Consider the following 27,098-nt stretch of genomic DNA (forward strand, 5'->3'; position numbering starts at 1 on the left):
TAGAGAGATGCTGGTGATAACAAGAAAGAAAGGTATAAAACAGATGAGAAGCATGGTGAAAAGATCGTAAAATAGGGGTCTAACAGATGTGATCTGGTGTATGGAACAGCTGTGTATCTGTGTAGTCCTTCCTGCAGGACTGAGGAGACGAACATCTCCTGACCTGATGCAAACTTGGTCATTATTAGAATCTGGGTACTACATTTCAACTGTCTGTAAAAACACATGTGAGGAAAATCAGCTACTGTGTTTATCAGAAAAGCTGAAATATCAGAACGGTCAGCATTAAATATCTATGGAATAACTGCTTTGAGTGTTAGTAAAACATCAGGGTTAGAGAGATTTATCATTCTCTTTTGATTGATTTACAACCTCTCTTTCCTTCTTTCATTCCTGTCGATGACATCATCTAAATGTCACGATTTATGCTTATTATAGCTGCCTTAGTTTCACCCGCCCAGAAGGGTAGTAGAGAACAGGTGAGCAGGACAGGTAAGGCTGTCCCAGTATTTATTGCTAAGAGAGGTGTCTCAAAGGTCAGAGAGACTGTCAAGTATTCTACCTTCAGAGTAAAATTAAGAGATGATAAAGTTTTAGTTTATTAAAAAAAAACAATTTCCACAAATTCCACAATTTTTCTGACACTGTATAACATATTGTGATCTATAAACATAGACGAAAACTGACTACAATGAACAAAAGCAGACAAAATTCATGCACCAAGATGGCTCTATTGTTCTTAACTCTGTAACATACTTATACACAACAATTAGTGATACAGTGTCAGAAACCACATATGCTTAATGTGGTTTAAACCAAGTGTGCAGACATGCAGTTTTCACAATGTGACCTGATTAGTAAAATCTCATAAATAACTGCATATTAACAGGACGGCCTATGGCTAGGTCTTCAGTTCAAGCCATAAATACCAAAAACGAAGAAAAAATGATACATTTTGCTAGCGCCCTTATGGGATGCTGGTAAGCAGTAAGCTAATGGCAATTCACATGAACATTCTTCTCTCCCTGATTAAATGCAGCTATCTAAAGCTCGTAACAAACATATTAACATGTATTTTACCTTGCAGCAGTTTTACAGTGACTTCTTCAGTAAGAAGCCCTGCCCTGAGGGCTCCTCACTGCTGCTTATCTACTTTAGCCTCACAACTCTGATGCTAAACTTAAGAAGTATATTTCTTGGCCAATACACTACATTTGAGGTACCAGGAAGACATTGTACACTTGATTTTTCACCAAACTAGTTTGGTGTAACATTGTGTGTTCCTCTCTTGGCAGGTGATTTTGAAGGGGACAGGGGAAATTATAAGCAGGAGGTGACTCACAGAGAAGCAGCGAGGCAGGATAGAGCAAATAGCTGCTGAGTTCTCTCTTTAAGAGGTGGGAAAATGAGATGCAGGGAATGCACAGGTGAGCTTCAGCTAATTGCTGAAGGTCGCAGACTAAGCTGAGACCTGCCCCTGTCACACATCTCAGAATGCCATCTTAGAAATACCATCACGGGAATGTGTGTCTGCAGGGTTTTAACCCTGTGGGGGAAAATGCCTAACTGCCCTCATTCCAGCCTAAAGCCCCTCAGAAACCCTGCTTCCTTATGAACACTACATAGACACAGAGGTGCTTAAATTTTACAGACTTCACTGAAACTTTAACCACCATGGACATTTTGGTTTACAGACAAAATAAAGCTGTAACTATAATGATGATTTAAGCTAGTACCAGGACATTATAATAAACCGGGCTATATTATCCTATAAGCACTACTGTGCCTGACTGTATAGGCTATTTAAGCAGTAAAATCCAGCTTGAATATAATACATCAGCACAACACACATTTTAATGCACACCCAACCAGTGCTAATTACTCGTTTCTGGCCATGAAAGCAGAAAGAGAGGCTATCATTCATTTCATTCATTTACGGAATGAAAGCTAACTAAATATATATCTGGCAATGCTGATACACATGGATCAGCCGGCAAGAATGAGCAGAACAATTTGGAACATGAAAGGTGAAAGGTTTTAGCTGTTATATGTGATAAAACTTTACCCGTTGTTCAAAAAATAAATGAAACACATGCCTCAACCCGTGTTGTGTCATATCTGTGACAAATTACAGCAAGTGCAATGGAAAGACCCTTCGAGGGCACATTCCTTCTCAGTCGAGTGCCAATTTCTACCAGCACAGTCTTTGTAATAAAACGTGCAGTATCACCTGAACAGGCATGCATCTGAACACAGCTCAGGTAAAGAAGTTGCATCATTCCACTTGGCAACAGCTTCAACAAATCTCCAGATCCACTGAGCAGTATGTGTACATGACAGAGGGATACAGGGAAAGAGGAGGGAGGTGAAGATAAAGGTGGATGGAAAAACAGTGGGATTTTCAATTACAGGGCAACACATAATGACACATCACTGCAGAATGTTATAATGCACTATTTACAAAGGTGCTGTGCTTTTTCCATTTCCAAGAGAATTAAAAAGTTTAAAAGTTATTTGTGTATTTTTTTTTTAAAGGGCCTATAACCTACTCTCATGACTCTTGCATTTTATTTTTTCCCCCGAGGTCCACTTACCATGTTTGTGTGGTTTAAATAACTCATGTTTACATTTTCATTCTCCAACTTCTATTTATTCCTTACAATGAAACATCTGTTTTTGTTACTGTCATGCCTACTGGCCATTCCTCCATCCAGAGATCAGCTTCTCTGGAGTATTAAGAGGCTGACTGCTCCCAACACACACACACCTGCCTACAATCCACTCATCAGCACCCTTTATAACCCAGACTCTCACATTGCTTCCTTGCGAGGTATTGCCACTCTCCGTGTCACTATCGAGTTACCTTCACTGTGTTTTGGGCATTCCTGTTTTTTCCCTGGACTCTTTGCCTGTTAATTCGCTGTTTTTGATCTAGAGACTTTATTAAAAGACTATCTGCATGTGCATCTGACAACCTTGTCTGAGTATTACAGTTACTGTGCCTTTAAGACTGATGTAAACAACATCTGTTCTGACCTTATGCTTCATTCAAAAAGCAGTGAAACACTCCTTATAAATTAAGCTGAAACACTCCTTATAACTTCAGTGTGAATGCGCAGGGCTAAACTACTGTAGGCTGAAAAGATGAATATATGAAAGTGATGTTTTTATGACATCACAAATATATATATATATATATATATATATATATACAAACATATATATATATATATATATATATATATACACAAACATATATATATATATATATATATATATATATATATATATATATATATATATATATATATAATGCATATACTGTATCAATTAAAAGGTGGGGGGGCTGTAAGCAGTAGGTGATCAACAGAGCAGCAGAGGCAGGAGAGGAGCTGACAGTTGTTGAACTGTCTCTTTTAAGAGGTGGGGGAGTGAGAAGGAGGGAATGTGCTGATCATTGTGCTGTTCAGTCCCCATGAAAGGCCAGGCACAAAAGCCACAAACACCTGTTTGTGATGGAAAACTTCATTATCACAATCAACAACTAGAGAATGACAAATATGTGGCTTGTTCCTTAATTTTTCTGCTGCACAGTGCTTTATTAGAAGCTTCTCATTCTCCTCCAGCAATGCTCCTGTTTTCTTTGCAGGAATCCTATATCCTTTCTCTTTTCCCTAAAAAGGTTTTTTACAAGTGTGATAAATCAACTAGTAAAGAATTTTCGACTTCTGTCACTGCTACCGCTTTTCTTCTTTCTCCAATCTCCTTTGTATGAGTTGCCCTTTGACTTTCGCTTTAGTTTGACAGTGAGGTTGGGGAGTGACGGAGATGTCTTAGTCACACAAACTTTGTTGAAAATTGAAAAATGGTATGTTTAAAAACTGCATTGTAACGAACACAAGCAAGACAATTTCAAATTAAATAATAAATTTAGCATATATTTAAGAGGTTTACTGATGAGAGTGACAATTTGGTTATAGATTCCCACATTTTATAACCAGGAAGAGTAAGACACAGAAAAAGAGGAGAGAGAGAGAGAGAGAGAGAGAGAGAGAGAGAGAGAGAGAGAGAGAGAGAGAGAGAGAGAGAGAGAGAGAGAGACAGGGAAACTGAAGAAGAACAGAGTAGAACAAGGTTGGGGATTCTGAAAAGCCTGACTGCAGGAGGACCTGACCAAAAAACCTGAAAACCTTAAAACTTCAGCTAAACTTAAAAGCCAACAGTCACTGAGCTTGTGATTACTGCTGTATCTGACCCTAGTTAACTAAAACAAGGAGACAGACAGGCCCCCCTTTGAAAGGAAGAAAGACCACAAACTTTTTTTTTACAGCTTTATCTTGTCCCTTCTCCTAGCTCTACAAGAACATAACCATTTATGGGAAAAGCCCTTCAGTGAGGTTGAACTATCACATCATTGCTCTCTATATGTGCCTTTCTCAGCACAGAGAGAGAGAGAGAGAGAAACAGAGGATTGTCTCTTTGGTTTTCTTCTATTGCTGACATCCAGTGAAAGTTTGAGAAAGAAAGGGATTCTTCTGACATTTATGTGAATGTGTGGGGGAAAAGAGCAAGCAAGAGAATAAGAAGGTGAAATTCATCAATGTCCAGTCGTAGCAAGGCACTGAGGTAAGGATTTCCTCTGCTTAGAAATCAGGGCTCAAATTGTGCTTAACAGAAAAACAGAGGGAAAATCTGCTTCTCCATTAAGAACCTTCAATTCTGCACAGCTGACAGGCTGTTAGCTCTAACCACGAGAGGCGTAAAAATGCATGAACTTTAACTAATAAAATAACCCATTTTAAAATCAACACCAAAAATCGCCACCTTCATCCCCAAACCAGCGCATTCATGATGTAAATGATTATGATCAAGGGTAATAGCCTTCAAATTCATGCTCATTTTTAGCCAAAATAAAATTCTCAAGATATTTTCCTAAACACCCCTCCCCCAAAAGTCATTTGTGTTGTTTTTGTTGTTATTTTAGGCCTAAGAATGCACTATAGACATATAAGTTATCACCTTTTATCCATAAAATCTGACAATTTGCCTATATTAAATTGATACAAATATCGCCAGAAGAGGGACTCTGCAGAGAAACACATGGCACATTTCATGATTGCAAAGAAACACTGAAAGATTATTAAAGAAACATTATTCTCCTTAAATAAACAGGTTTGCGTGTATTGTGATCATTAGTAATTACTAACTGTATGTGAAGCAATTAGCTCCACTGATGAAACACAAAGTGAGAATCTGATGTGTATGGTGTCTAGAAAACAGCATTTATAGTGAATCTGTCACATCTGACCACGTACTGATCCATGAATCGGATCACTGAATCACTATTTTTGAAAGTCTATATTTCACTGTTGTGCCTGCACTCACATTCAAATATTCACTGTATTTTTGTATCATAAACCAAGTTAGTCAAATCAAATCCTGGTGAAATTTGATTTACGATGCATCACCGTGAGATCAGGGATTTACATTTCTAATAACTACTTAATCTAATTTGAAGTAGAGGACTGTAAAAGCTACCCCCCAGGGTTAGGTGGCTGGGATGATGGGTGGAGTTCAAAAACAGCCTCAAACAGAATCTGTACCCTTAGGGCAAAAGTAAATTCAGTCAAAGAGTGGCACTAACAAATCACATAGCCATCATAGCGCCTCGGCTTGACATGGAGGAACGTTTAAGAAAGTTACACCTGCAGCAAGAGAGAGAATTCAACAAGTTCTGCCAGGTAGGTCTGGAATTTTTCATCCGTGAATGGGGGGAGGACGGCCTGCAGAGATAAGAGCTCACTGGATAAACAGTTAGAACAGCAGGTCTCACACACACACACACACACACACACACACACACACACACACACACACACACACACACACACACACACACACAAAGTCTGAGAGACTGAAACAGGAGATGGATTGAATTTATTCTCATTTACACATGGATGATGTACATTACATCAACACTTTCTTATTTCACTTTCTCAATTGCAGTAGTTGTCGTGATGTAATGCATTTAATTCATTAGGAAATTACGTAAACATTTTAATCAATTATTTTTCTCCCAAGAGAAAGTGCTCACTGCCTTTGTGTAGGTGATAAGTGCAGGTCAGTTTACTCCTGTTACGAGTTTGCATTTATCTCTCCTCTTCCTCCTTAAACTGTGGCTTTCTCAACAGACTGCTCACTAACTTTGTGCACATGAGCAGGTGTGTGTGGGTGGGCAACTGTGGAGAGTATTCACATGCACTTTTATTTAGAATGGGATTCAGATTGAATAAACAGTGGTGCCTAACTTCCATCATATGGTCTTGCTTGTTTCCGTGCAAAAAGCAAGGCAATAGCACAAGTATTCAGCTATTATTCATAGCATTAGGACAAGACAACTGTGTAAACAATTCCTTTCAAGAAGCAGTCAAAAAGACATAAAGCAGTCTGGCACTTTAGACTTGTTCCAAATATACTGAGAGGCTACACAACGGTCTGTTTAAAAGCAAGAGAAGCATTCTTTATAGCTCCACTGTAAAGGCGCACTTCATCAGAGCATCTTAAACCTATCAAACCTGATGTCCCGTCACCAATTAATTCAGAGTCTTTTTCTTTGATCTCTCTCCAACTCTTCTGGCCCAGAGTACTTGTGCATGTGGAACTGGAGCTTTTTGTGTGTGACTGTGATTACCTATCACTGTATATAAGTAGCACAATGTTACCTTTATTTTTAGATACACATAACAACAAAAAGTGACTATAGTGAGAAGTGCACACTTCTAACACCTCTTTGACTTTTGATTTTTCAAAAAAATGCTGTAGAACCTTTACATTATGTATAGGTTCTTCCCACTTTCCAAAGCTTCTTCACACTCTTGCAGGTCATTTACAAAACAATACTTTAAAGAATTATACCATGTAAATGTCTTCTTTGGCATTTTTTCAAAGAACCCCTTTATTTTTAGAGTGTATTTCTATTCACATTTGCTTGTTTAAAAAGGTTATTTGTGAACTAAAAAAACTCTTTACATTTGGTTTGAACTTTCCATATCAAAATGAAATGACATCACAGTAAGACATCATTTCACTGAAAGATAAGAGACGATTACATTAACAGTTTCTTTGCGTGGGCACTAGAGGGTTAATTTGTAATTGCCTGTATGTGAGACCACACATGAATTCCTCACTCTCAGAACTCCATGACTTACATATTAGGTTTATAGCAGGAACCAAATAACTAGGGATGCATAATTGTAATCAGCCAAAATCTGCATCTTTGCTTACAACACAAAGTCTGTCAATTCATTGGCTTTTGGTTTGACAGACCTGTGTTGTAGTTTATGCCATAAATAATGTGAGGCAGGTAAGTAAACTCACACTTTATTTGAATGCTGCTTCTACATAGCCAGTTACCCTTTACTTTCAATGTAGCACTTTTTTTTTAATTAAATAGGTGATTAATATATTTATAACTGATATATATATATATATATTTAGCAAGTTTGGCTAAGAACACATACCGGAAATGTGTTAGTGTGTTTTATGTGTTCATTTACTCCACACAAACAAAGAACTCAAAGAACTTACTAGTCTTTAAGGTTAATAACAAGTCTGCAATACAATATCACAATACTGTTTGTAAAGTTTTACAATATTTAATTTTTCTGGGGGTTTATAAAGAGATGCAGTGTACCAGTAATGCCACATTTAAAAATACTATCAAAAGCTCTGAGTACAACAGCTGTGTTTATTACTTACTGTGCAGCACCACTTATAATTAAGTAGCCCTAGATCTGCTGTTAGATTTAAACTCACGATCTCCCAAAAATACAGCAAAGCCTTAGACAGCTATGTCACACTGGAGCGCTTTCTAGATTTCCTTTTAACAATAATGAATTCATATCTCCATACTCTGACCAAACACATCTTTAGAGCTACTCAAGCCAACTTTACTGCCCTCAACATCTCTAAAGACATGATATACAGACATATTTATTATCTATCATGTTTCTTATGTGGTCACTTAAAGTGCCATATTAGGACAAGTTCTGTGACAGCATAAAAAAGATCATTAATATGAATTATATATGATCCAATATGAAACAAATCCTGTCAATTTAAAATAGTATAAATGGTACTTTTCACGTGTGTGAGATTCTGTTGACAGTGAGAGATAAGGCCACACTTATCAACAGGAACAGTGCAAACATCTCAAGTGCCTGAACAAGACAAGGAAGAGCTTCACTATGCCTCAGCTCCTTTCACTGCTAAAGATATAAAGTATGCGTGTTTGTGAGACACAAAGAGAGAGAGTTTGAGAGAGAACAGACTGGTGGATGGAGAGAAAGATAAAAGAGAGTATGCGAGAAGAGAGGTGGGACAGAGCTATGAGAGAGAGAGAGAGAGAGAGAGAGAGAGAGAGAGAGAGAGAGAGAGAGAGAGAGAGAGAGAGAGGTGAAATGAGATTTGAGATGAGATTTGAGATGAGATAGTGTTTTTTTACATTCTTGTTCACTTCAAAGAAAAACGTGTTGACTTGTTTACTTTATCACTGGAAACCTCAAGATTATCTATGATAGGTTACTTATACTGTAAATAAATAAATAAACACGTCCCACAACAGCCTTTAGAACGTTCCCCTTCTATAATGATAAACACAAGTCTTAATCTTTATGATCCTTCATGATGTTTTTAAGTGTTCTTCATTCATCTCACTGTGTCTAACAAGCTATGCTGTTCTCTTCACACTTCTGCTCTGAACTCCACCTTGACTATTGTTACCATTAAAGCATTGACTCAATACCACTGTCTGGCTCTCAATCAAAGATAATTAACCCTTTCAAAGCACAAAATTAAATGTCTGAATTAAATAGTGTTTCCTTGTGTTCCTGTATAAGAGCAACAGTGTGATATGAACATGCACCCACAGCCTGACCTATGGGAAAATGCCCTACTATATGTACACAGTCTAAACACAAGTGGATTTTACTGTTAGATCTACAGTTTTAGCCCCTGAAGACCAGCAGCAGTGACCTATAACACGAGCACTCAGAAAACATGGCCATAGTAAGTAAGGCACCTTGCTGACAACTGAATGAACACTGCCTCCAGCCCAGATGCCACTGAACTGCACACTCTGCAGCAAGAAATGTGGCGTCTTCTCTTTTCTTACTGTCATAATCTAACATCTACAGATATTACATTTTAATAACACAAGTTAGTTTCTTATTTCAGATTAGAAGCTCATTAATTATTCAACTGCACAGTCTGAAGACTTTTACACCACTGAAAGAGATTGCAGTGCTAAAATGTGAGTTCATTTGTCTAAGTATGTCTAAGTATCACGTGATCAGCTAATCACTAAGTAGGTGTGTCCTAAACTTAGATTTAAATATTCATGAAAGCATGTTATTATGAGGCTGTTCTCACTATAAAATCATCTCAGTCTGGACACAAAATTAGCAGAGACTGAAGTAAATAAGTAACTCCTAAACAATTTTTATTGGATTATTTTAATAATATTCTGCTGCTGTTTTGTATTAGCTTCAAAATTAATGTATGATTCCCTCAGAAAAAAAAAATTCAAAGCCTACATCTAAGACAGGGTCCAGCACAGTTCGCTGTTTTACCTACTAAGACACACCTGATTGCATTTATCTGTTAATTGGCAGGTTTAGTGGGTGTGTTTAAGTAGGGAAACCTCCAAATAGTGCTAGACATAACCCCCCAGGACCTGAGTTGTGCACCCCTGATCTAGGAGCTTCACCAAAAACATAAACGTCAAAAACGTGGTCACGTGGTAATGAAACTTATTTTCAGGATTTAAAAATACATAATCCATTCATCCCTACCACAGTCCGTGACCACTAGCGTGTGGGATATGAGTGTAAGGTACAGGCCTATGGTGCTTTCCTACATCCAGTGGCCGGACACCAGTAGCACCAGTTCAACAAACTTTACCAAGTAAAGGCATTACAGTGTGAGGTACTAAAGGGACAACGCAATTTCAAGCCTGCGCTTCGGGATCGGCGTGATTTTAGAATGTATGAGAGTGCTACACACTGTTTAAAAGCATTTTACCCAGAGTTATAAGAACAGTTCAGACATGAAACGCGACACGGACAGTCTGACACACTGAGAGAATGAGAAACAGGGACTTGTTGCACTCACCGCATGTGCAGACTGCAGCGACCAAATCACAGCGAGCACACAAATCCTGCAGAAATGAACCAGACAGGCTTTCATGTATCAGCTCATGAGGCTACACGGAGAGCAACTCACCTCAGCACAACGCAGAACTTTTACACTGCAGCTCTAAACCTCTCCAGTTAACGAAGCACAGTCCATTCACAGATACACAGGCAGGGGGAATGAATCTTATCTACACATTAATCACAGCGGACGTACCAGAGCTTCATCGTGCCACCTCGGAGGAACACTCAGGCGCTGTATCTCTCCGTCGTTCCCCTCGCTTCACCACCAGCCTCCGGCTTCAGACCCGCCGAGTTCATCCACTTCGAGGACGAAGAAGGACAGAGAGGGAGAGCGGAGCCCGCAGCACCGACAACAACACAGACACACCAGCACGTTAGCGCCCTCTCAAAGTACACACGGCTTTTTAATGCAGCGTGGCATTAAAGTGGCTCTGAATGTGAGAAAAGCTGAACTCACGGTAACGCTGCGGTGAAACGGCTCCCTCCGCGCTCAACTCGACTCCGCGCACCGCAACGAGTCCGCTCAGCAGCAGGGCAGGGGGCGGGGCTTCGGTCTGTCAATCACACCGGCTCACTCAGCTTCAGTACACGACTCGAATGAATCTCACAGGTGGGAGTGCAAAAAGTGTAACAGAGTAGAAAGGCTCACAGACAACAGCTCCTATGGTCTTCCACATATAATAATGATTAATCTAAACGCCCTGCTGAGATTTATTAACAGCCATGATCTTTTGTCCTTATGATTTATTCAATAAGAAAGTTAAGGCGGGTGATTTTTTTTTCCAGAAAAGGAATTGAAGACGCATGAGTTAGACCCAATGTGTCAGAAAGTAATAACAAATCGAATAAACATAAAACGAAAGTCCAAAAGTCTAGACCCCACACAGTAAATAAATGCTTTATTTAGTTCCCCCATTTAATAAACTGTTCTACAATGCAGTACAAACATAAACCGAGACCACACTGACGTTAAAATCTCATTTGGCACGCCAAGAAATTGAACGCGCTATGTAGGGGGAAACCCTGATAACAGGGTGTGATGCGGTCCTACCCTGCACTGACGCTGAGTTACTGTCCTCTTTTTCACTCTGGAAGATCCGCATATTTACACAAAATATTTCCGTGAAGTAAGACAATAGATAAAAACACAGCTCACCAGTTTACTGCGCGACAGTCTTTTTTTGTTTATTGTGAAAAGTTACTCTAAGCGTCGTCTAAAGTTTTGGAGGGACTATTTTGTCCCAAGGCGGAGGGATTGAAAGTAGTCCGGCGCGCAGGTTAAGGGGAAAGAGAAAAAGTGAAGGCTGCTCCAGTAGGTTAGTGAACGGTCCTAACACTAGGCAGCCTGGAGTCTGTAGAAGAATATGCGCCTTTACCTTTAAAAAACTACTTCTGTAGTCACCACAGAGTTAGAAGAGGAATATGAGAAGTTACATACGTCCTCATAGCCTTAACTGTCGACGTTGAGAGGGCAGGTTCTTTCAGTACAGAAGAATGAATAAGAAGTTAAAGAGTCTGCTGAAGCTTGTCGCGGTGCTGCTGTTCATTACGCTCTCCTGTGGGGTTCAGGACTCCCAGGCTGCGGTGAGTACCCTCCTGCACTCGTGCACTTGCTCCGTGGAGCGACTCGGTGCTCGTTAAGAGCCGTGGGTTATAACTCGAGTTGGGCTGTTAGCTCAGAGTCTCCGCGGCTCCACACACACGCGTCCCGGCTTTAGTTTATAAACAGACGTGGTTAGACTAAAACGAAGCGCCGCACTGTTGGTTTTTTCTTCGGTTTTGTGACTAAGTCGTTATCGCACTTTCTTCGCGGCGTCTCTCGCGCGGCTAACGGCCCGTCCTCGCGGAGGATTCCTCGCGCTAACTCGTCTCGTGCGCGCTTGGTGCTCACTCGCATCACATTTTTCGGAGTTTTCTTCTACAGGGGGGCGACTTCTGTAGAAACCCGCTGACCCTCGCTATCTCCAGCGTTTTTACTGAAAAGCGAACGCGAATCTGGAGCCTGGAGCTCATCTAGTTCTTGGACGGAGAGTTAGAAGCTTGTTTTGGTGGTTGTGTTTAGTTTGTTTTTGGTTGTTGGCAGGTCTTACATAGCCAGATGCTGAAGGATGCTGAAAAGCTGCATGCAGGCTGTGTAGTAGTGAAAAGTGTCACTTGTTTTTTTTCTGAATGACTTGCTCTGGGCATGGTTTTACGTTGAAGCAATAGTTTGACAAATTATAGTGGCCTGAATGGGCTGCAAGTGGTGTGCAGTTGAGGTGCTGGTTTGAGAACACAGCTACAGACACTGTCTCTGGAAGTTAACAAGTCAGTGCATGTCATTCTTAGTGTATGGATGGATTGATTGAAATTTTTTTCATTCACAAAGCCAGTATAGCTGACACACTACCAGAGGTCATTGATGATGGGAAAAGAAAGGCCACCAAGTTTTCTCCAATGTTCTTTGGAAGAAAAAATACATCTGTTGACTTCTGCATTAATATTTATGATCAGCTGTTGGTTCTCTGGTGCGCGTTATCATGAAATGCCTGACCTGATCTCCAACTGTCAGGCTAGCCAACAGCAAGACTGACAGGAGAGAACATGTTCTGTGAAGCGCCCATTGCCACAGGCATTAATGTGCGTTTCAGTAGTGGCAGGGACAGTTTTGTTAAAATGACCCTAACTTAAACGGTATCCTGTCATACATGCCTACATTTCCCAGTGGGCATTGTAGTGGACTCGTCCCAACAGTGACTTGGAATGTAATTTGAACAGCCCTCATTGTTGATGGGCTCTTGGAATGCACCAAATCTTTAGGAATCTGCAGGCGTCTTTGCAGGTTGCTAAGGTTCCACCCCATCTCGCAGTTGAAGATGTTGAGATTTGTCATTTCATCAGGGAGGAGTTAAATACCCACAGGGAGAGGCATATAGGTTCATAGCCACCCCCATCCCCCAGCTGGAGGAGTGCAAGACCTTCAGGTCAATTCAATGAAGGACTTAAGACACTATCTATTGTCCAGGCAACCTCTTGACCCCTAAAGGCCTCCAAGAAAGGCCCCGTTTCATACATACCGACGCAAGTACGTGCATGCATGTTTGCATGACATGAGTGTGTGTTATCTGGGAGACAGTTTGTGGTGCCGGGCATTGTTCACACTGTAGCTTACTTCAGGTTGTCTGCAACCACAGGAGGCCCCTCTCTTCTGAAGAGGCATGCAAGGAGCTTGGAGTCTGTGGAAGTGAAGCATGCATTTACTCCTGCTTTTAACAGACTGAGATGCAATCACTTGAATAGAAACCAAGAATGCTCTAACCTCTTGAACCTCTTACACTCATTATTCAGACTTGTTATACAGTAACTACAATGAAACTAGTACGAATGTCATGTAAGTATGAGAGCGAGGAACTAAAGTGGGGATCAGTAGACAGGCCCACAAGGTTTAAAAAATAAGCAAAATGTATTGCAAATGAAAGCTCTGGTCTATCATGTTCAGAAGTGTAATGGCTTAAAGTGCAGCAGTATAAACAAAAAAGATGACTCGTTAAGCTACTATCTTCTCAAGCCCTTAGAACTTAGTGGAAAAGTTCAATGTTTTGTATTGAGAGATGTTGCTCAGAAAACTATGGGATCTGTGTCCTGTTACAACTAGAGAGATGGTGTCTCAACCTTCTCCACCAGTGAGGATCACCCCACAGTGTGGGAACATAATTCCCCCGTTTTTTTTGGAATGTCAAAGCCTTTTAACTCAGCCTAGTGTGGAATGCCCGCTTATGATTCCAGCCTAATGCCTTCATGAGACGACACCCTCTAGTGGGCACTGAGTCTGTCAGCACGTGACCTGGAATTCTGTGCTAGAGGTCTGAAAAAGGGCAACTTTGTGTGGACAGAAAAGTGCAATGTTTTATTCAAGACCTTTTCATTCTCTAGATTTCACACCATTCAGACCTTATTGTATTATAGACCAGGCTTTTAAAGCAAATTAGGCTTGTAATATGAGATGTTTGGGGTTAGAAATGAGTTTCTTACTTCTCTGGTGATAGAAATCTTGGGCTGCCAGGTAGAGGAGCTTGCCTGTAATGTACACCATGAGGGTCTCCTTTGAACTTGTCACTCATGAAGAAATCTGTAACCTCCTCTCCTCAGCAGTGTATATATGTGTGTGTACACATGCATGTATTTTCTGAATGAATGTGGGTGCACATTTGTATGTAGATGTATATGTCAAGTGTTGGATACATACAACAGTATTTATCAAGATATCACATAACATACACATAGAAATAATGTAGCCAGCAGTGCCATATTTAAAAATGCTATCAAAAAGTAGCAGAGAATATGTTTAAATACAATATTTTGCATACTGTGCTGCTCTTAACAAAGTTCATTGTGCCCTCATTTCTCTCTAATTTTCTCTGATTTATCAGAGTAACAGTTAGGGGTGAATACTAAACTAGTGCAGTGTGTGAAGCGTTGAATAATAATAATTGTATTTATAGTTTTTGAAATTTTTTTAGTGATGGACCAAAATGGCAAAGAGACCGAAAACCAAAAAGGCTGACATTAAGTAAACACAATTTACATAAAATCTTTTGCTAAAATTATTCCACTATGTGGGCTGCAGTATGGGCCACAAAATCAAATGTCTTTGACAATGGAGAATAGCTGGTCACCCAAGGCAATGAATTCCTTTACTGTTTAGTTATACCTTGCACTTTTGCACTGTCTTTTGGGAATTTCAGAATGATTTTAAACACTGAGGCTTCACATTGCGCCACTGTGTTAGTGGGGACTTTCCTTTCTGCTTCTTTTGTTTCGCAGTATTCTGTGCATAAAGCTGGTTGTTGTGTTTTTAAGTGGTATCGAACCTGTAATGGAGAAGTTCTTGAGTGTTGAACCCCATCAATACTCGGCATTAGATTATAAATCACTCATCTGTTGTCCCTCATAAAAACTGTGAAATGGTTTCACATGGTCTTAATTTTCACTATTTATCTGCTGTGGCTTGAAATGTTTAATTTGACTGTTGCCTAGATACCCCTAGTAATGGTGCCATATTGCCAACCAGTGGTAACAATGACAAATCCTTTTTTTGTCGAGCCTGAATAACAATGATATATCATCATATCACCCACCCACAGTAACAATAACATGTCGTCATATCGTGCAGCCATAGTAACAATGACATATTGTCATGTTGCCCACCCCTTGTAACAGTGACATCGCTCTCTTTTTCTAACAATGACATATTAAATTGCCCACCCCTAGTGTGCTCTGATCATGAGTTCAGTCTGATTTGTCTTTTTTCTTGATTGAACTGTCACTTGTACATGACATACAGTCCTGATGGAATGAACCTGTCCTTAAATCCAGCCCTACCATCAGCTATCTGTGTGCATAGCCACAACATCCTTTCAGGCTGGAGATATCCACCTAGAGCAGACAGACAGGGCTGGGAACACCCTGCTTAGGGTGTTGGAGTGGGGGGGGGGCAGAGGTTATGGTGGTGCTGCCAAGCAGCTGGCGAAGACTCTTTCTTTCTCTTTCTCTCATTTCCCTCTATTTCTCTGTGTCTATACATCTCTATTTCTCTTTGCCTTTTACTTCTCTATGTTGAAGAACAAGTAAATTCCGCTGTTTTCTCACTTGCTGGAAGGGTCTTTGTTTTTCACATCTATCCATGCAGGGAACATGTTCCACCAAAACAGCCTCGCAAGCCCTGACATTCCTCAAACATGTATTCACTGTGTCAATAGTGTGTTCAAGACCATACATTTCTTTGATGATTTTCAACTTTTTCAACTTTTTTGTTCCTATGTAGGCAGGATTTTACTGATTCAGTTTTGAAAGACTGTATGATTTTGGCTGATTCTTGCCATGACCTTCCTCACTCCACGTCATTTGCTCTGCTTAATCCTAAGCTTAGTTGGAATGTGTTTATGGAGTGTGTACTGTGTGTGGTACACTGTAGTCCCTCACAGTGTAAGCAGTACATGCGCAGGTTCGTGTGGAGATGGAACGTCCTTTATGGCTCACCTGCCCTCTGTTTATATTGGGATAACCAGTATCATCAGTCAGAGACCCTTATGAGCTACACATCCTTTTACATTCAATTGCAAATACACTTTCAATGCGGTATTGAAAATTAAAAATTAAGATACAAATGAACATTGAAACTGGTATGGATGCCAATGCCGATATCAGGAACTACGTCCACCTAGATTAGCATTACAGACAAATACAAGATTTTTCCTATAGGCTTACAAATGCAGATATTTTAATGTAGTAGTCCAGCATTACCTAAACATTCTGTTCTTCCAGAGTAAACTAAATACATCACCAAAAATCAGTTTCAGTATGAGCCAATTGTAAACATCTGGGGAAGCCATTGTCATGTAACATGTTGATATTACACTTTTTGGCACTTGAAGATGGAGATATGATGGCAGTTCAGGTTTTTGTATTGTTTAGAGTTATAAGACCTCTATAATGTACAAATTATATATTTCTGGTCCAGTGTGATCTGTGTAGCAAATATCATTTTGAGAGCTCTGTAAAATCAGGACAGTTTTGAACATATGGATGCATAAAATATCAAAAATGGAATTGATTATTGATATCAGGATCTTACCTTAAAGTTTATATCTTTACAAATGCACTGCACACTTCCCAAACTTGGAGATATATATGCATACACGTACACTTGTGTATACTCAGATGTTTACTCACTCAGTGCATGCATATACAAAGTGACATTAGCTTTTTATCCACTTGTTTTCTCAAGAAAGCAAACAGTTAAGTCTATTTAATTCCTTGTCTATCCACTAAATGTCTGTAATTCAGTAGCAGTAACACACATTAAGCTCTAGTTGTTTTGTGTGGCTGTGTTTGTGGATGGTCTTAGTGGCAACAAATAACATAAATGGGCTGAGACTCAATCCAGGGTACTAGTGTGGGTGGATGTTAGGCAGGGGTTCTTACGGTGTGGTGTGAATGGCCTGCAAATGCCACTTAGTCTTAGCAGGTGGACAGTGATCTTCTTTTACAAACCCGTAGTGTTTAGTTAACTAATTACTCCCACATTCAACTTCAACTCTACCTCTCCATTTTCCCTCTCCCCCATTCCATCTTACTCTCTCACCCTCTTTGTCTCTGTTGTCTATTTCTCCCCATTCTCTCTCTCTCTCTCTCTCTCTCTCTCTCTCTCCATCTCTCTCTCTCTCTCTCTCTCTGTCTATCTGTTTTCTCTCTCTTTCTCAATCTATATTTCTCAGTTCTTTCTCTGTTTTCTCTTTCTCCATTCACATTCTAGATACCCCTCCCACCCCCCTTCCTGTCTGTTTGTCTATCCTGAGCCTGGTTTAGGAGTAAACTGACAGACTGGGTGTTTGTAAGTGGGTGGTTTGTTACCCTACACACACATCTGCACTGTTTGGTCTACAGATTAAGAGGTCATCGAACTATGTTTGCGGAATGTGAAGGGTGGGGTGGTGGAGGTGGGGCGCACATACTGTCAGAAGCTTCTTTTTTTCTTTTTTTTTAATAAACATTTGCTCATAACCTAGAGTTTCAAACCAGATGTTCAGTCAGGTTTTCCTCTCTTTTTATTTGTTCTCCTCTGGGACAGCTGCAGGTGAGTTGAATCTCTTAGCTGAGCCTTATCTCTGCTGATCTCAGAGTACAGGAACGCGCAGTGCCCATTCTCTGTAGCATCCGGGTTTATAAGAGAGATTTCTCTGTTTCTCCAGACATAAGGGTCTCTGTTATCTTCTGCTTTTCCACTCTTGTCCCTTGAAGCCTGTCCGTCCTGGTCTGAGATCAGGCACTCCTCCCAAACAAAAATTTTGCTAAAGGTTGTACATTTTCAGGTTCACTGAAAATGCTGTTCATCCATAAACACTGATCTGTCTGCTGTCCAAACTCCAAGTTCAGCCTGTTGCCTTGATGCATTTACGCTATACTTTCTTAACATGCTATAAAAACATACAAATAGATCATAAACAGTGTTATAAAACACCTCTGTGTCAGTCTTAAATGTTAATGTTTTGATTAAGCTTTAGATTCTTAGTAATTCTGGACTGTTTTTACTGGTCCATTCATCATCAAGAAATGTTCATACAATGTAAAAGCAGCTAACATTTTCAAAAGGTGTGAAAAATGGAAAAAGATTGTGTTGAAAGGTTTTGCTTTGACAGCGACTAAGTGAAGGTGAGGTAACTGAGATGACTCATGGCAATGTTTCCATACATACGCCTATGTCTGCTTGCTGAGGGGTATTGGACACTTGTTTCTATCCAGGAATTCTGTTTGATTACTGGCCTCAACGAACATATTCCCTTTCATGCTTCAAGGAGAAAAAGCCCTCCAATCTTCAGACCTTTATAGCCTTATCATTTGACATTTATGGAGACTAACATTGAGTTGCACTTTACTTGTTTTAACCACTTCCAGATGTGTATTTTATTATACACAGCTCTTTACCCTCTCCTGTTCTGCACCTGGTGAGCTGTTAGGCAGTGTTTAAGGTGAATCCCTCAGGCAAATGTCTCTTTTGGGTCATGTTCCTCTGAACATGAGGGGATCTCTGTAGTGTCATTCAGCCCATTCTTATGCCGTCCACATGCTAGAAGAATATTTTGCACTTTGAGCATTCTTTGCAGCTTTGGTAGATGAAAAGTTTGCATTTTTTCCAATAAATTATTTCCTCAAACCTTATCAAAGATCTGCACTGGAGGTCTTGTATTTGTACTGCGCTTGTATTGTGTTCATTTCTCAGCCACAGCTGCACAGCTATGGAAAGGCTACCATGCATGCTTGCATGCTGTGTTTGGGCATCATTAATGGCTATGAAATCTTTTAAAGCACTTCAGACATGTCTGTTCAGGTATAGCTCAGTGAATACTGGGTGCTAGTTTGAAGGCTCAGTATGCGGCTGACATGAGATCAGTCGCTACACATTAAATCCACATATCCTTTAGTATAAATGTAGTTGTCTCAGGGTTTGGAAATGGGCACTATTAATGACTTCCACCCCAGGAGCAAAATGGAGTCGTAATCTCACAGTGAAAACACTTTCTGAAGGAACTACATTTCATCATGCTGCAAAACCTGGTACCTCAGCAAGTGAAATTCTCTACCTAGTTGATATATATAATATGTTTCATTTTGAAGATGTTCTAAGCTTGTTAGAAGATTATTTAACATATGTCTAGACTTTTGGCAGTTTTATAATTACTTAGTGAATTACTTTTAATTATTTTGGCAGATAATATTGGTTATTTTAAGAAATATGCTTGAAAAAGTAGAATTATCTGCCAATATACTGAGATACTTTTACTTGATAAAACAAGTAAAAAATATCCAGAAATAAGCCCTTACTGTAATCTTACAGTAGGCTTCAAACAATCTCAACATGAGAAATAAGAGATGTATCAGCTAGATTTAAGAAAATTGAAAAGAATTTAATAAAATGCTGTGATTTTGTTGCCCTGCAGCTCCGGTACTGTGCGAACAGTGTGCATTGGCTACTCTTCTCTGACTCAAATGGCATTAAAAACTTGTGATTATGAAAGAAACGGACATGAAAGAGCTAATTTGTTGTGCTTGAAGCAGTTATGTGACAGAACTGAGTTGGATATGCAGTCGATTGCGCATCACTTATGCTGTGCTCCCACTCTGGTCTTTTAGCTTCAGTGGCCACATGGAAAGCAGTGTACTTTGTTGCACTCTGAGTGAGCATGGTTGCCTGCTATTATGATGCTCAACCAGCAATTCTTCATGCATTTTTAATGTTTTCCATACATTAACAATAACTGTTCTATCCCATGGCCTTTGGTCATGAAATTTATTTTAGTCTATAGTTTTTGTGGCTTAAGGTGAAGCATCTTAATACTAAATATAGAAATTAATAACTCCATTATGTTATACTTTATTGATCCTACAAGGGAAATTTGTCATTTTGCTACCTAACTATGCCCAGTCTAGGGGAGCGAGGGTTGAAGTGCCTTGTCCATGGGGACAACCACTAATACTCAGTCAGTCCTGGGATGTGAGTCCCCACAACCTCCCAGTTGCTGGCTCACCACTCCTGCCTCGGCTACTGGTCACTCTAAATGTAACAAACAAATACTGAAGAATTCATATTATTGAGGTCAACCGTAATGTTTTGGTCAAAGTTATGTAGTTATAAGAGGGAGGACCCCTTATAAGCAAGTGTCCATGTAGAAGCCTTGGGATTTAAATGGGTTAATGTAAATAATTTAGCTTTTCTGGTGCTCCACAAACTGGTAGGTTAATTGGGTATTGAGACAAGGTGCATTGACATGTCTGAAAAGGTGTGAGGGGGTTGGCATCGAGGCTTCACCTGAGGACCAGGACAGCATCGGGTCTGCCAGCTTATGAGAATGAGGAGAGCCGGGCAGACAGAACAGGAGTTCCAGCACATTCCTGATTGATGTGATAGTGGCAGTGTTGTCTTTGGCTGACTGCAGAGCAATGCTGAATCAGGCGTTTGGGAGGAAGGCTGTGGGATACTGGTCTGGGTTCAGGTCTAGAGCTGATAAGTGTACATAAGGCATTGTGTGGAGGTTCAGTCAGTCATATTGTGTAGCTATCAGCTATTCAGAGACTGGTGAGAGTGGATCCAGGAATCAGGGTCAGTTGGTCTAATGGTCCAGCATGACTTCTTTTCAGAATGTGCTTAGCAATGCTCGCTCTCTCGCTCTCTCTCTCTCTCTCTCTCTCTCTCTCTCTCCTCTTTTTCTGTCTTTCCCCCCAGCCTTATTATTACTGAGTGTACTGATGAAGTAAGAACCCGTTTTTGTTTAAACTGAGGTGTTGAAAACACATTTTATTTACTAGAACTAGGCTGGTCAGCCAGCCAACAGGCTAAAAGATAGCAAACATGCTAAACAACTCCAACATTGATATCACAGGCATGTTGGCTATTTTAGTGTATGAACCGTTATAATTATATAAAGCTAATTTTATGTTAACTGTTTATTTGTCATCAGCTCAGTTCTGTCCTACTGAAATGATTGACATTAGCAGCAATGATGAGGATTTTTCATTGTTAACTTATAGTTTTTTTTACACTTTATTCAAAAGCATAAATAAAAGGCTCTTTTTGTTCTTTGTTTTTTGCGTATGACAGAGCACTTACTGCAGGCATCAGAATCACAGATTTTACTGCTTGGGATGTTTTCCCAACAGGAATGAAAGAGAGATGCCAGCTGAAGAACAAACTGTTGGATGGATGAACAGGTAGTGAGTGGAGTCAAAAGTTGACCTTGATCTAGATGTCTGTCATTTCCCTCCTCTGTCTGGCCCTGCTTGTGGAGAAACTGCAAGGAGAGAAGATGAGATCTCCTCCCTCCCTCCCTCTCTCTCTCTCTCTCTCTCTCTTTCTCTCTCTCTTAGATCTTTGAGTTGATTATTCACTCTCCTGCAAAGAAAATGGCTTAATAGTTCAAATATTGCTCTTGTCGATTAAAGTGTATTTGCTGACTTTTGTTATTTTGATTTCTTTGTCCTTTCGTTGAAGTGATGTCATGATTGAGCAACCTTCCTCTACCTCTTCCCTTGGAGAACAAACACAGACTTTCAGGTGTTATTGTTGTGTCTAGCTCTGCTCAGTGTTTTTTAAGTACAGTTCCATGTGCTATTGCATTCACTTCAAGCAGCTTTCAGTCTATATGGACACTTTGGAATGGAATTTAAATTCCTTGTTGTTTCTTGCTTTTAAAATTGACTGTACAATAGTGAGTTTTGGGTCTTTGTGATTTTAGACAGTTGTTGTCTACCATTAACAGACAACGCAGCTGTACAGGGAGAGCGACAAGCGTCAGAAGTCAAGTCACATTTTAATACCTGGTTTCTGGTGTTTGGCTGCCTAGACCACTTTTAATGTGGGTAGTAATTATTTATTCCACTGTTGATGTTTGGATGTGTAGATGTCTTGGGTTCCACTGATCTTAGCGAGATGCATAAAATCAGTCTAGACAAATCAATCAACTTAAATTAGCTTTTAATCACCATTGCATGTTGACCTTTGCAATAAAACACTGTAACTAGAACAATAAAGCATTCCAGGTTCAAAATTATGTGGCTAATTATACATGCAGTACTCAATAAGAACACATTTCTTGACCACTGTCTCTTGTTGAGGCTCTTGATTTCTGCTTTTTTCTAACACTGAAAAATTAATAATTGTGCTTTAGCCATTTTGACTAGAAATTAAATAAATGAAAGGGTAGTGCTGAGCATATCATGTATTTTTCAACCGCTTCAAATGTGACCAGCATGTCATAATGCGTTCAGAATAAGTAGCAATGTCATCTTTTCTGGCCATATGTAGAAGCTAGGTATTACTGTCAGAACTGTGGAAGTATTGCCTTTGGTTCTTCTATCAAAAAGAAAAAGAATCTCACTAATTTCTTCTTACTTGATTTCTCTGTCCCTCTGCTGGATTTTATTTTACTCTTTCATTTCATTTCCCTCATCTGCTTTTGCTATCAGAGCAGAGAGCTGGGGGCTCCCCTATGCTACTTTGGGAAATCTGGTCGTGTACGCGTGTAATGCATGCATGGGGGCTGCAGAGGCAGTGATGATCTCTTTTCTCCAGGAAAGGAGGTAAATATTTATTCTGTTTCCTGTAAACAGTGGTCAGGGTGTCGCTATGGCTGGGTCCTTATGTATCAGTTGTCTAGGACTGCTTATTTTCTGTACACATAAGCATATTCTTCACAGTATGACAGTTTATACCTTAAGAAGCTTGCAAGCATCTGCCTGATTCAAGCTGAGTGATGCTCTACTGCTCTCATGTTATTTGGCTTATCCTGCTTGCCTTATAGAGAGTTTGATGTATAGTTTAAAAAACATCTGTGTTTAGGTTTGCACAGCGTCCTCCAGAGAACTCCAAAGCACTGGTTTAATGGAGTGTACATTACAGGGATGCAACTTCATAGTAACTTCCTGTGTTCTTCATCACATATCATACTGCGTGGGTGTTTACTTTAGGGAGTGCAGAAGTTGAAGTAAAGGTGTTTTACTTTAAGCTTTCCTTCAGACTTTATGGCAAATTACAAATCTGTGAGTGCAGGAAAGATATTTTATCTGCTTGGGATACCTCTCCTGCTCTTGCTTTTCCCACATCGCTCAGGCATCTGAGGCATTTCAGTGCTTAGCCTCCTCTTGTCCTGGAACAACACAGGAAATTTCGGACATGTGTCTGTCGCCAGACAAACAAAGGAAACAGTTGTATGGCATTACCTTCCATTGACATTCTAAATACCATCTCTCTCTTTTGTAAGACTCCTGGAGTCTGTTTGACCTTTTTCAGTTCAGTTCAATGAACTGTACTGGTTGAGTTACGCTAATGAACTATACTGACTGTAAACATCTTTGTATGAGTCAGAATAATGAAGAACTGAAAAAACATGATTTTAAGCATTTTAAGAGACCTCCAAGAAGTCCTGATTGATTTGAGCTCTGCAGTGCAGGGCTCCTAAGCGTGAGCCAGAGTAGGCCTGCAGGTTTCAACATGTATGAAAGATAAAATCTGATCTGCAGCTCACAGCACAGGAGGCAACATGCTTCGTATTCATCTTGAGTGCTAGTCTGGAACCTTCTGCCCCTTAATGACAGATCTAAAGTCAGCTCTCTGTGGCTGAATAATTCAGAACTCAGTATTAAAACTGATCTAAATGCAGCAGTTATATTTAAACAAACCATGATTCTGGGTGTGCCATCATGTGGTCAAGTATGGTTACTACATGTACCTCACAGGCAACTTGCTTCAGTTTTAGTTGCTCTCGTTGAAGAGCCTTCAAATATTTAGGAAGAAATTATGAGCCTAGATAAGCTCTGCGGTATGTTTCGTATCTGAATGTGATAAACAGGCCTAAGTGTTTTATTTATCTCCACCTTACTTGTTTAATTTGCTCTGTAATCATTACCCCGCTTGCACTTCTGTGCTACAAGGGAAAATTCCTGAAGGTTTCACTTTCTCCCCATGGCAGCTGTACACATTTTCAGTGTTACTTTATCTTCTTGTGTTTTGGGTGGATGAGAGGATTATTGCTTCCGACTGATTGACATGGATTCACATGCAGAAGCCCTTAGGGCCACATTTCATTTTGAGCACCTTGAATTGGGGCCTTTGATTCACACAAAGTTTATTAAGTCTAAGGGTCTAATCTGTGTTGTAATTCTGTAATTCTGTATTGCAGTTTTCGTAAAACTTTGCATATTTTTGTAATACCATATAGGACTGTGTTTGTTTTGGCAATACTTTTTCTACAAAGTAGTTTGTGCATGTGTGTGAAAAAGTTGAAATTGTCAATTAATTCTGTTGAGTTACTGTTTTGTTTTGTGCTCTTTTGTCCTATTAAACTTCCTGTCTGCTACTGAACTCTTCCATTTTGTTAAAACTGAAATGGAGAAGATGTTGGCCTTATAAATATCTTGTATTGTGTCATTAATAGTTTATAATGCAGATTCTTTTGTGCTTTTGTGTCTTGTCCCAGTTGCGTTTATATGATGAAAGCTCAATAGTCAATTAGATGGTTTATTTTTTGTGAGCTTGTTTTTTTACCTGTGTACTAAATAATTAATGCAAAATTATTACACATGACTAGCAAGCTAATGTCCTTCATTTTTGCCTCTATTACTTCTGCTTGGACAACCAACATAGACCAGCAATGCTGATCACCAGCAAAGTTACCATATTGTCACCATGTTGTTATGAAAGTTGTTTCATCTCTGTTATTGGGTGTGTTGTACTGGTTACAGATTTTTTTCACCATAAAAAATTGTTATGCATGAGCATAATGAAAATGCTGGATCATATATCAGATGGAAAAAAACAAATTAATCCGATCCAATACTGTAACAAATCTGTCCTGAAATAGCACACATACGTGTTGTTAGCTATGTACTTTGCCCAGTGGGATAGTTGAGTGCTTGAGTAGTTTGAGCATGATAGTCTGTATACTTATTCTACTTAAATGATGGTTTTTCAAGTTTCAAGGTTCTTTAGTAAACAAAATGGTGCATCATGAAAGGGTTCTTCAGACTGATGGAGAATGTGTTGAATATAATTCTATATAGAATCTTTTTGAAAAGATTTTATAAGGCACCAAAAAGGGCTCTTCTGTTATTACAAGCTTGACATCAACACAAGAGAAGAACCCTTTTTGGTGCTAGGTGGATACCTTTGATTCAACCATATTCAACACATTCTTCATCAATCTGAAGAACCCTTTCATGATGCAAAGAATCCTTTCATGCAAAGGGTTCTGTACATGTTCTTGGTTCTATGCAGAGCCATTTTCTTCACTAAAGAACCCTTGAAGATTTCTACGTGTGTACTTTTAGATGATCATCTTAAGTGAAGTGCTTCAATTAAAATAGCTCTTTTTAAAGCTTAGTCATTTTTAAAGAAAAAATATCAGAGCTGTATTGGTATCGGTTGATACTCAAGAGTTCAATGTCCGTATCAGAAAAAAGTGGTCTTGTGTCATCTCTTGTTCACTTAGCAGATATATGCAGATACATCAGATGAGTTAGCAAGCTTATGTTGTGGCTGTATTAGCTGTATAGTGTAGTGTTGCAAGCAATCTCACTCTGTTTCAACACCATGTCCTGTTAAAAAAGTTCGTATAGAGGAGAGATGTGTTGAGGTGTGGGTGTAGAGCTCAATCAACTAAGGCAGCTTTTATTTTTGCTGTGAAAAAATATTTTCAACTCAGTCTGATCCTGGTGTCTTTATTTCAGTCAGCATACTCGGATTACATATACATGGTACTATTATACTACACACTAGGCCTTTGTATAAATAAGATATTGTCATTTAACTGCACTATTCAATTTAAGTACCAGGTGTTCCTCAGGTTTCTCATTCTAATGAAGAAAGTCCCCTTTGCTACCGGGAGGTAATACGAGGTGTTTCAGTGTTTTCTTGCCTCAGTGTTGTTTTAGCCTGTAGCAGAGTGCCCTCAGCAGGCTGAGAGCTGGCAGGATCAGTGTTAGTGTGGTACAGCCCTGGTCCTCTATGACATGTATATTATTATGCTTGGCACTGCGGGAATCAGGAAGAGACCTTCACCTAAAGAACATCAGGGTCAGCAGCAGGTTCAAACCATTTAAAATCACATTTGAAGGTCTTTCTGCAGCAAACTGACCTTCTCAGAATTGTTAAAAACTCTTCAGAAATAGGCAGCGTGCAAGATTGTTGGCTTCAGCCTTCATTAGTTTCTGAGACATAGAGGTTTTAATTAGTCTGAAAGTCTGAAATTAATGACTTATCAGAGTATCATCTCTTTGCCTAGCATTTATTATTTTAGCATTTATTTACTTATCACTTTAAGGTATGACTTTAAAGCCTATAAATCTGAGAAACTAGAACAAGCCTTTGTCTACTTGGATACTGTGACATTATTTCCTGAGAAAGTATTAAGCAAATTTGAGACAGGAAAGTTTTTTATGAAGTCTGGTTGTGACCTGCTCTGGACCTGCTCATGGAGTCCATAACTCCTCCCTCAGTGTGTGATTCACAAACTCAATACGAAACTGTTCATATGTGCAATAATAACAATTGTGTGTGCAATAACTTAGAGGGACACTAACTTAATTTAAATAATTTCAATAATTGTAACTGCTTTATACCTGATGTTTCACATTACTATCACAATCACCGCCACCTTACTATATTCATAAGTACTTAAATCTGGTGTACATACTGTAAATTCTCTATATTGTCTTAAATTATTAGTAAAGTGTTTATTTTTACATAAATGGCTGCAACTGTAACAACTGCAGTTCCCCCCTGGGATCAATAAAGGAATCTGAATCTGAATCTGAATGTGTGTTTTAGTGGTTCCCTGCTTAAACCCATCTAAATTA

General features: G+C 39.5%; 2 protein-coding genes across 7 annotated transcripts in view; one reads left to right on the plus strand and one right to left on the minus strand.

Moving 5' to 3' along the window:
- col4a6 (collagen, type IV, alpha 6) overlaps window positions 1-10,770 on the minus strand; it is a 123,384-nt gene extending 112,614 nt beyond the window's left edge. For all 5 annotated transcript variants that reach the window (XM_017699680.2, XM_017699681.2, XM_017699679.2 and 2 more), the window contains exons 1-3: window positions 10,672-10,770; window positions 10,408-10,514; window positions 10,171-10,216 (exon numbers count right to left, since the gene is read on the minus strand). In XM_017699680.2, coding sequence (XP_017555169.1) covers window positions 10,171-10,216; window positions 10,408-10,418 — 57 coding nt within the window. In that variant the 5' untranslated portion in view covers window positions 10,419-10,514; window positions 10,672-10,770. The remainder of the gene's footprint in view (window positions 1-10,170; window positions 10,217-10,407; window positions 10,515-10,671) is intronic.
- Window positions 10,771-11,516: 746 nt separating this feature from the next.
- col4a5 (collagen, type IV, alpha 5 (Alport syndrome)) overlaps window positions 11,517-27,098 on the plus strand; it is a 58,922-nt gene continuing 43,340 nt past the window's right edge. For both annotated transcript variants that reach the window (XM_017699682.2, XM_017699683.2), the window contains exon 1: window positions 11,517-11,798. In XM_017699682.2, coding sequence (XP_017555171.1) covers window positions 11,709-11,798 — 90 coding nt within the window. In that variant the 5' untranslated portion in view covers window positions 11,517-11,708. The remainder of the gene's footprint in view (window positions 11,799-27,098) is intronic.

Source organism: Pygocentrus nattereri, chromosome 2 (genome assembly GCF_015220715.1).
Source record: "Pygocentrus nattereri isolate fPygNat1 chromosome 2, fPygNat1.pri, whole genome shotgun sequence".
NCBI lineage: Eukaryota > Metazoa > Chordata > Actinopteri > Characiformes > Serrasalmidae > Pygocentrus > Pygocentrus nattereri.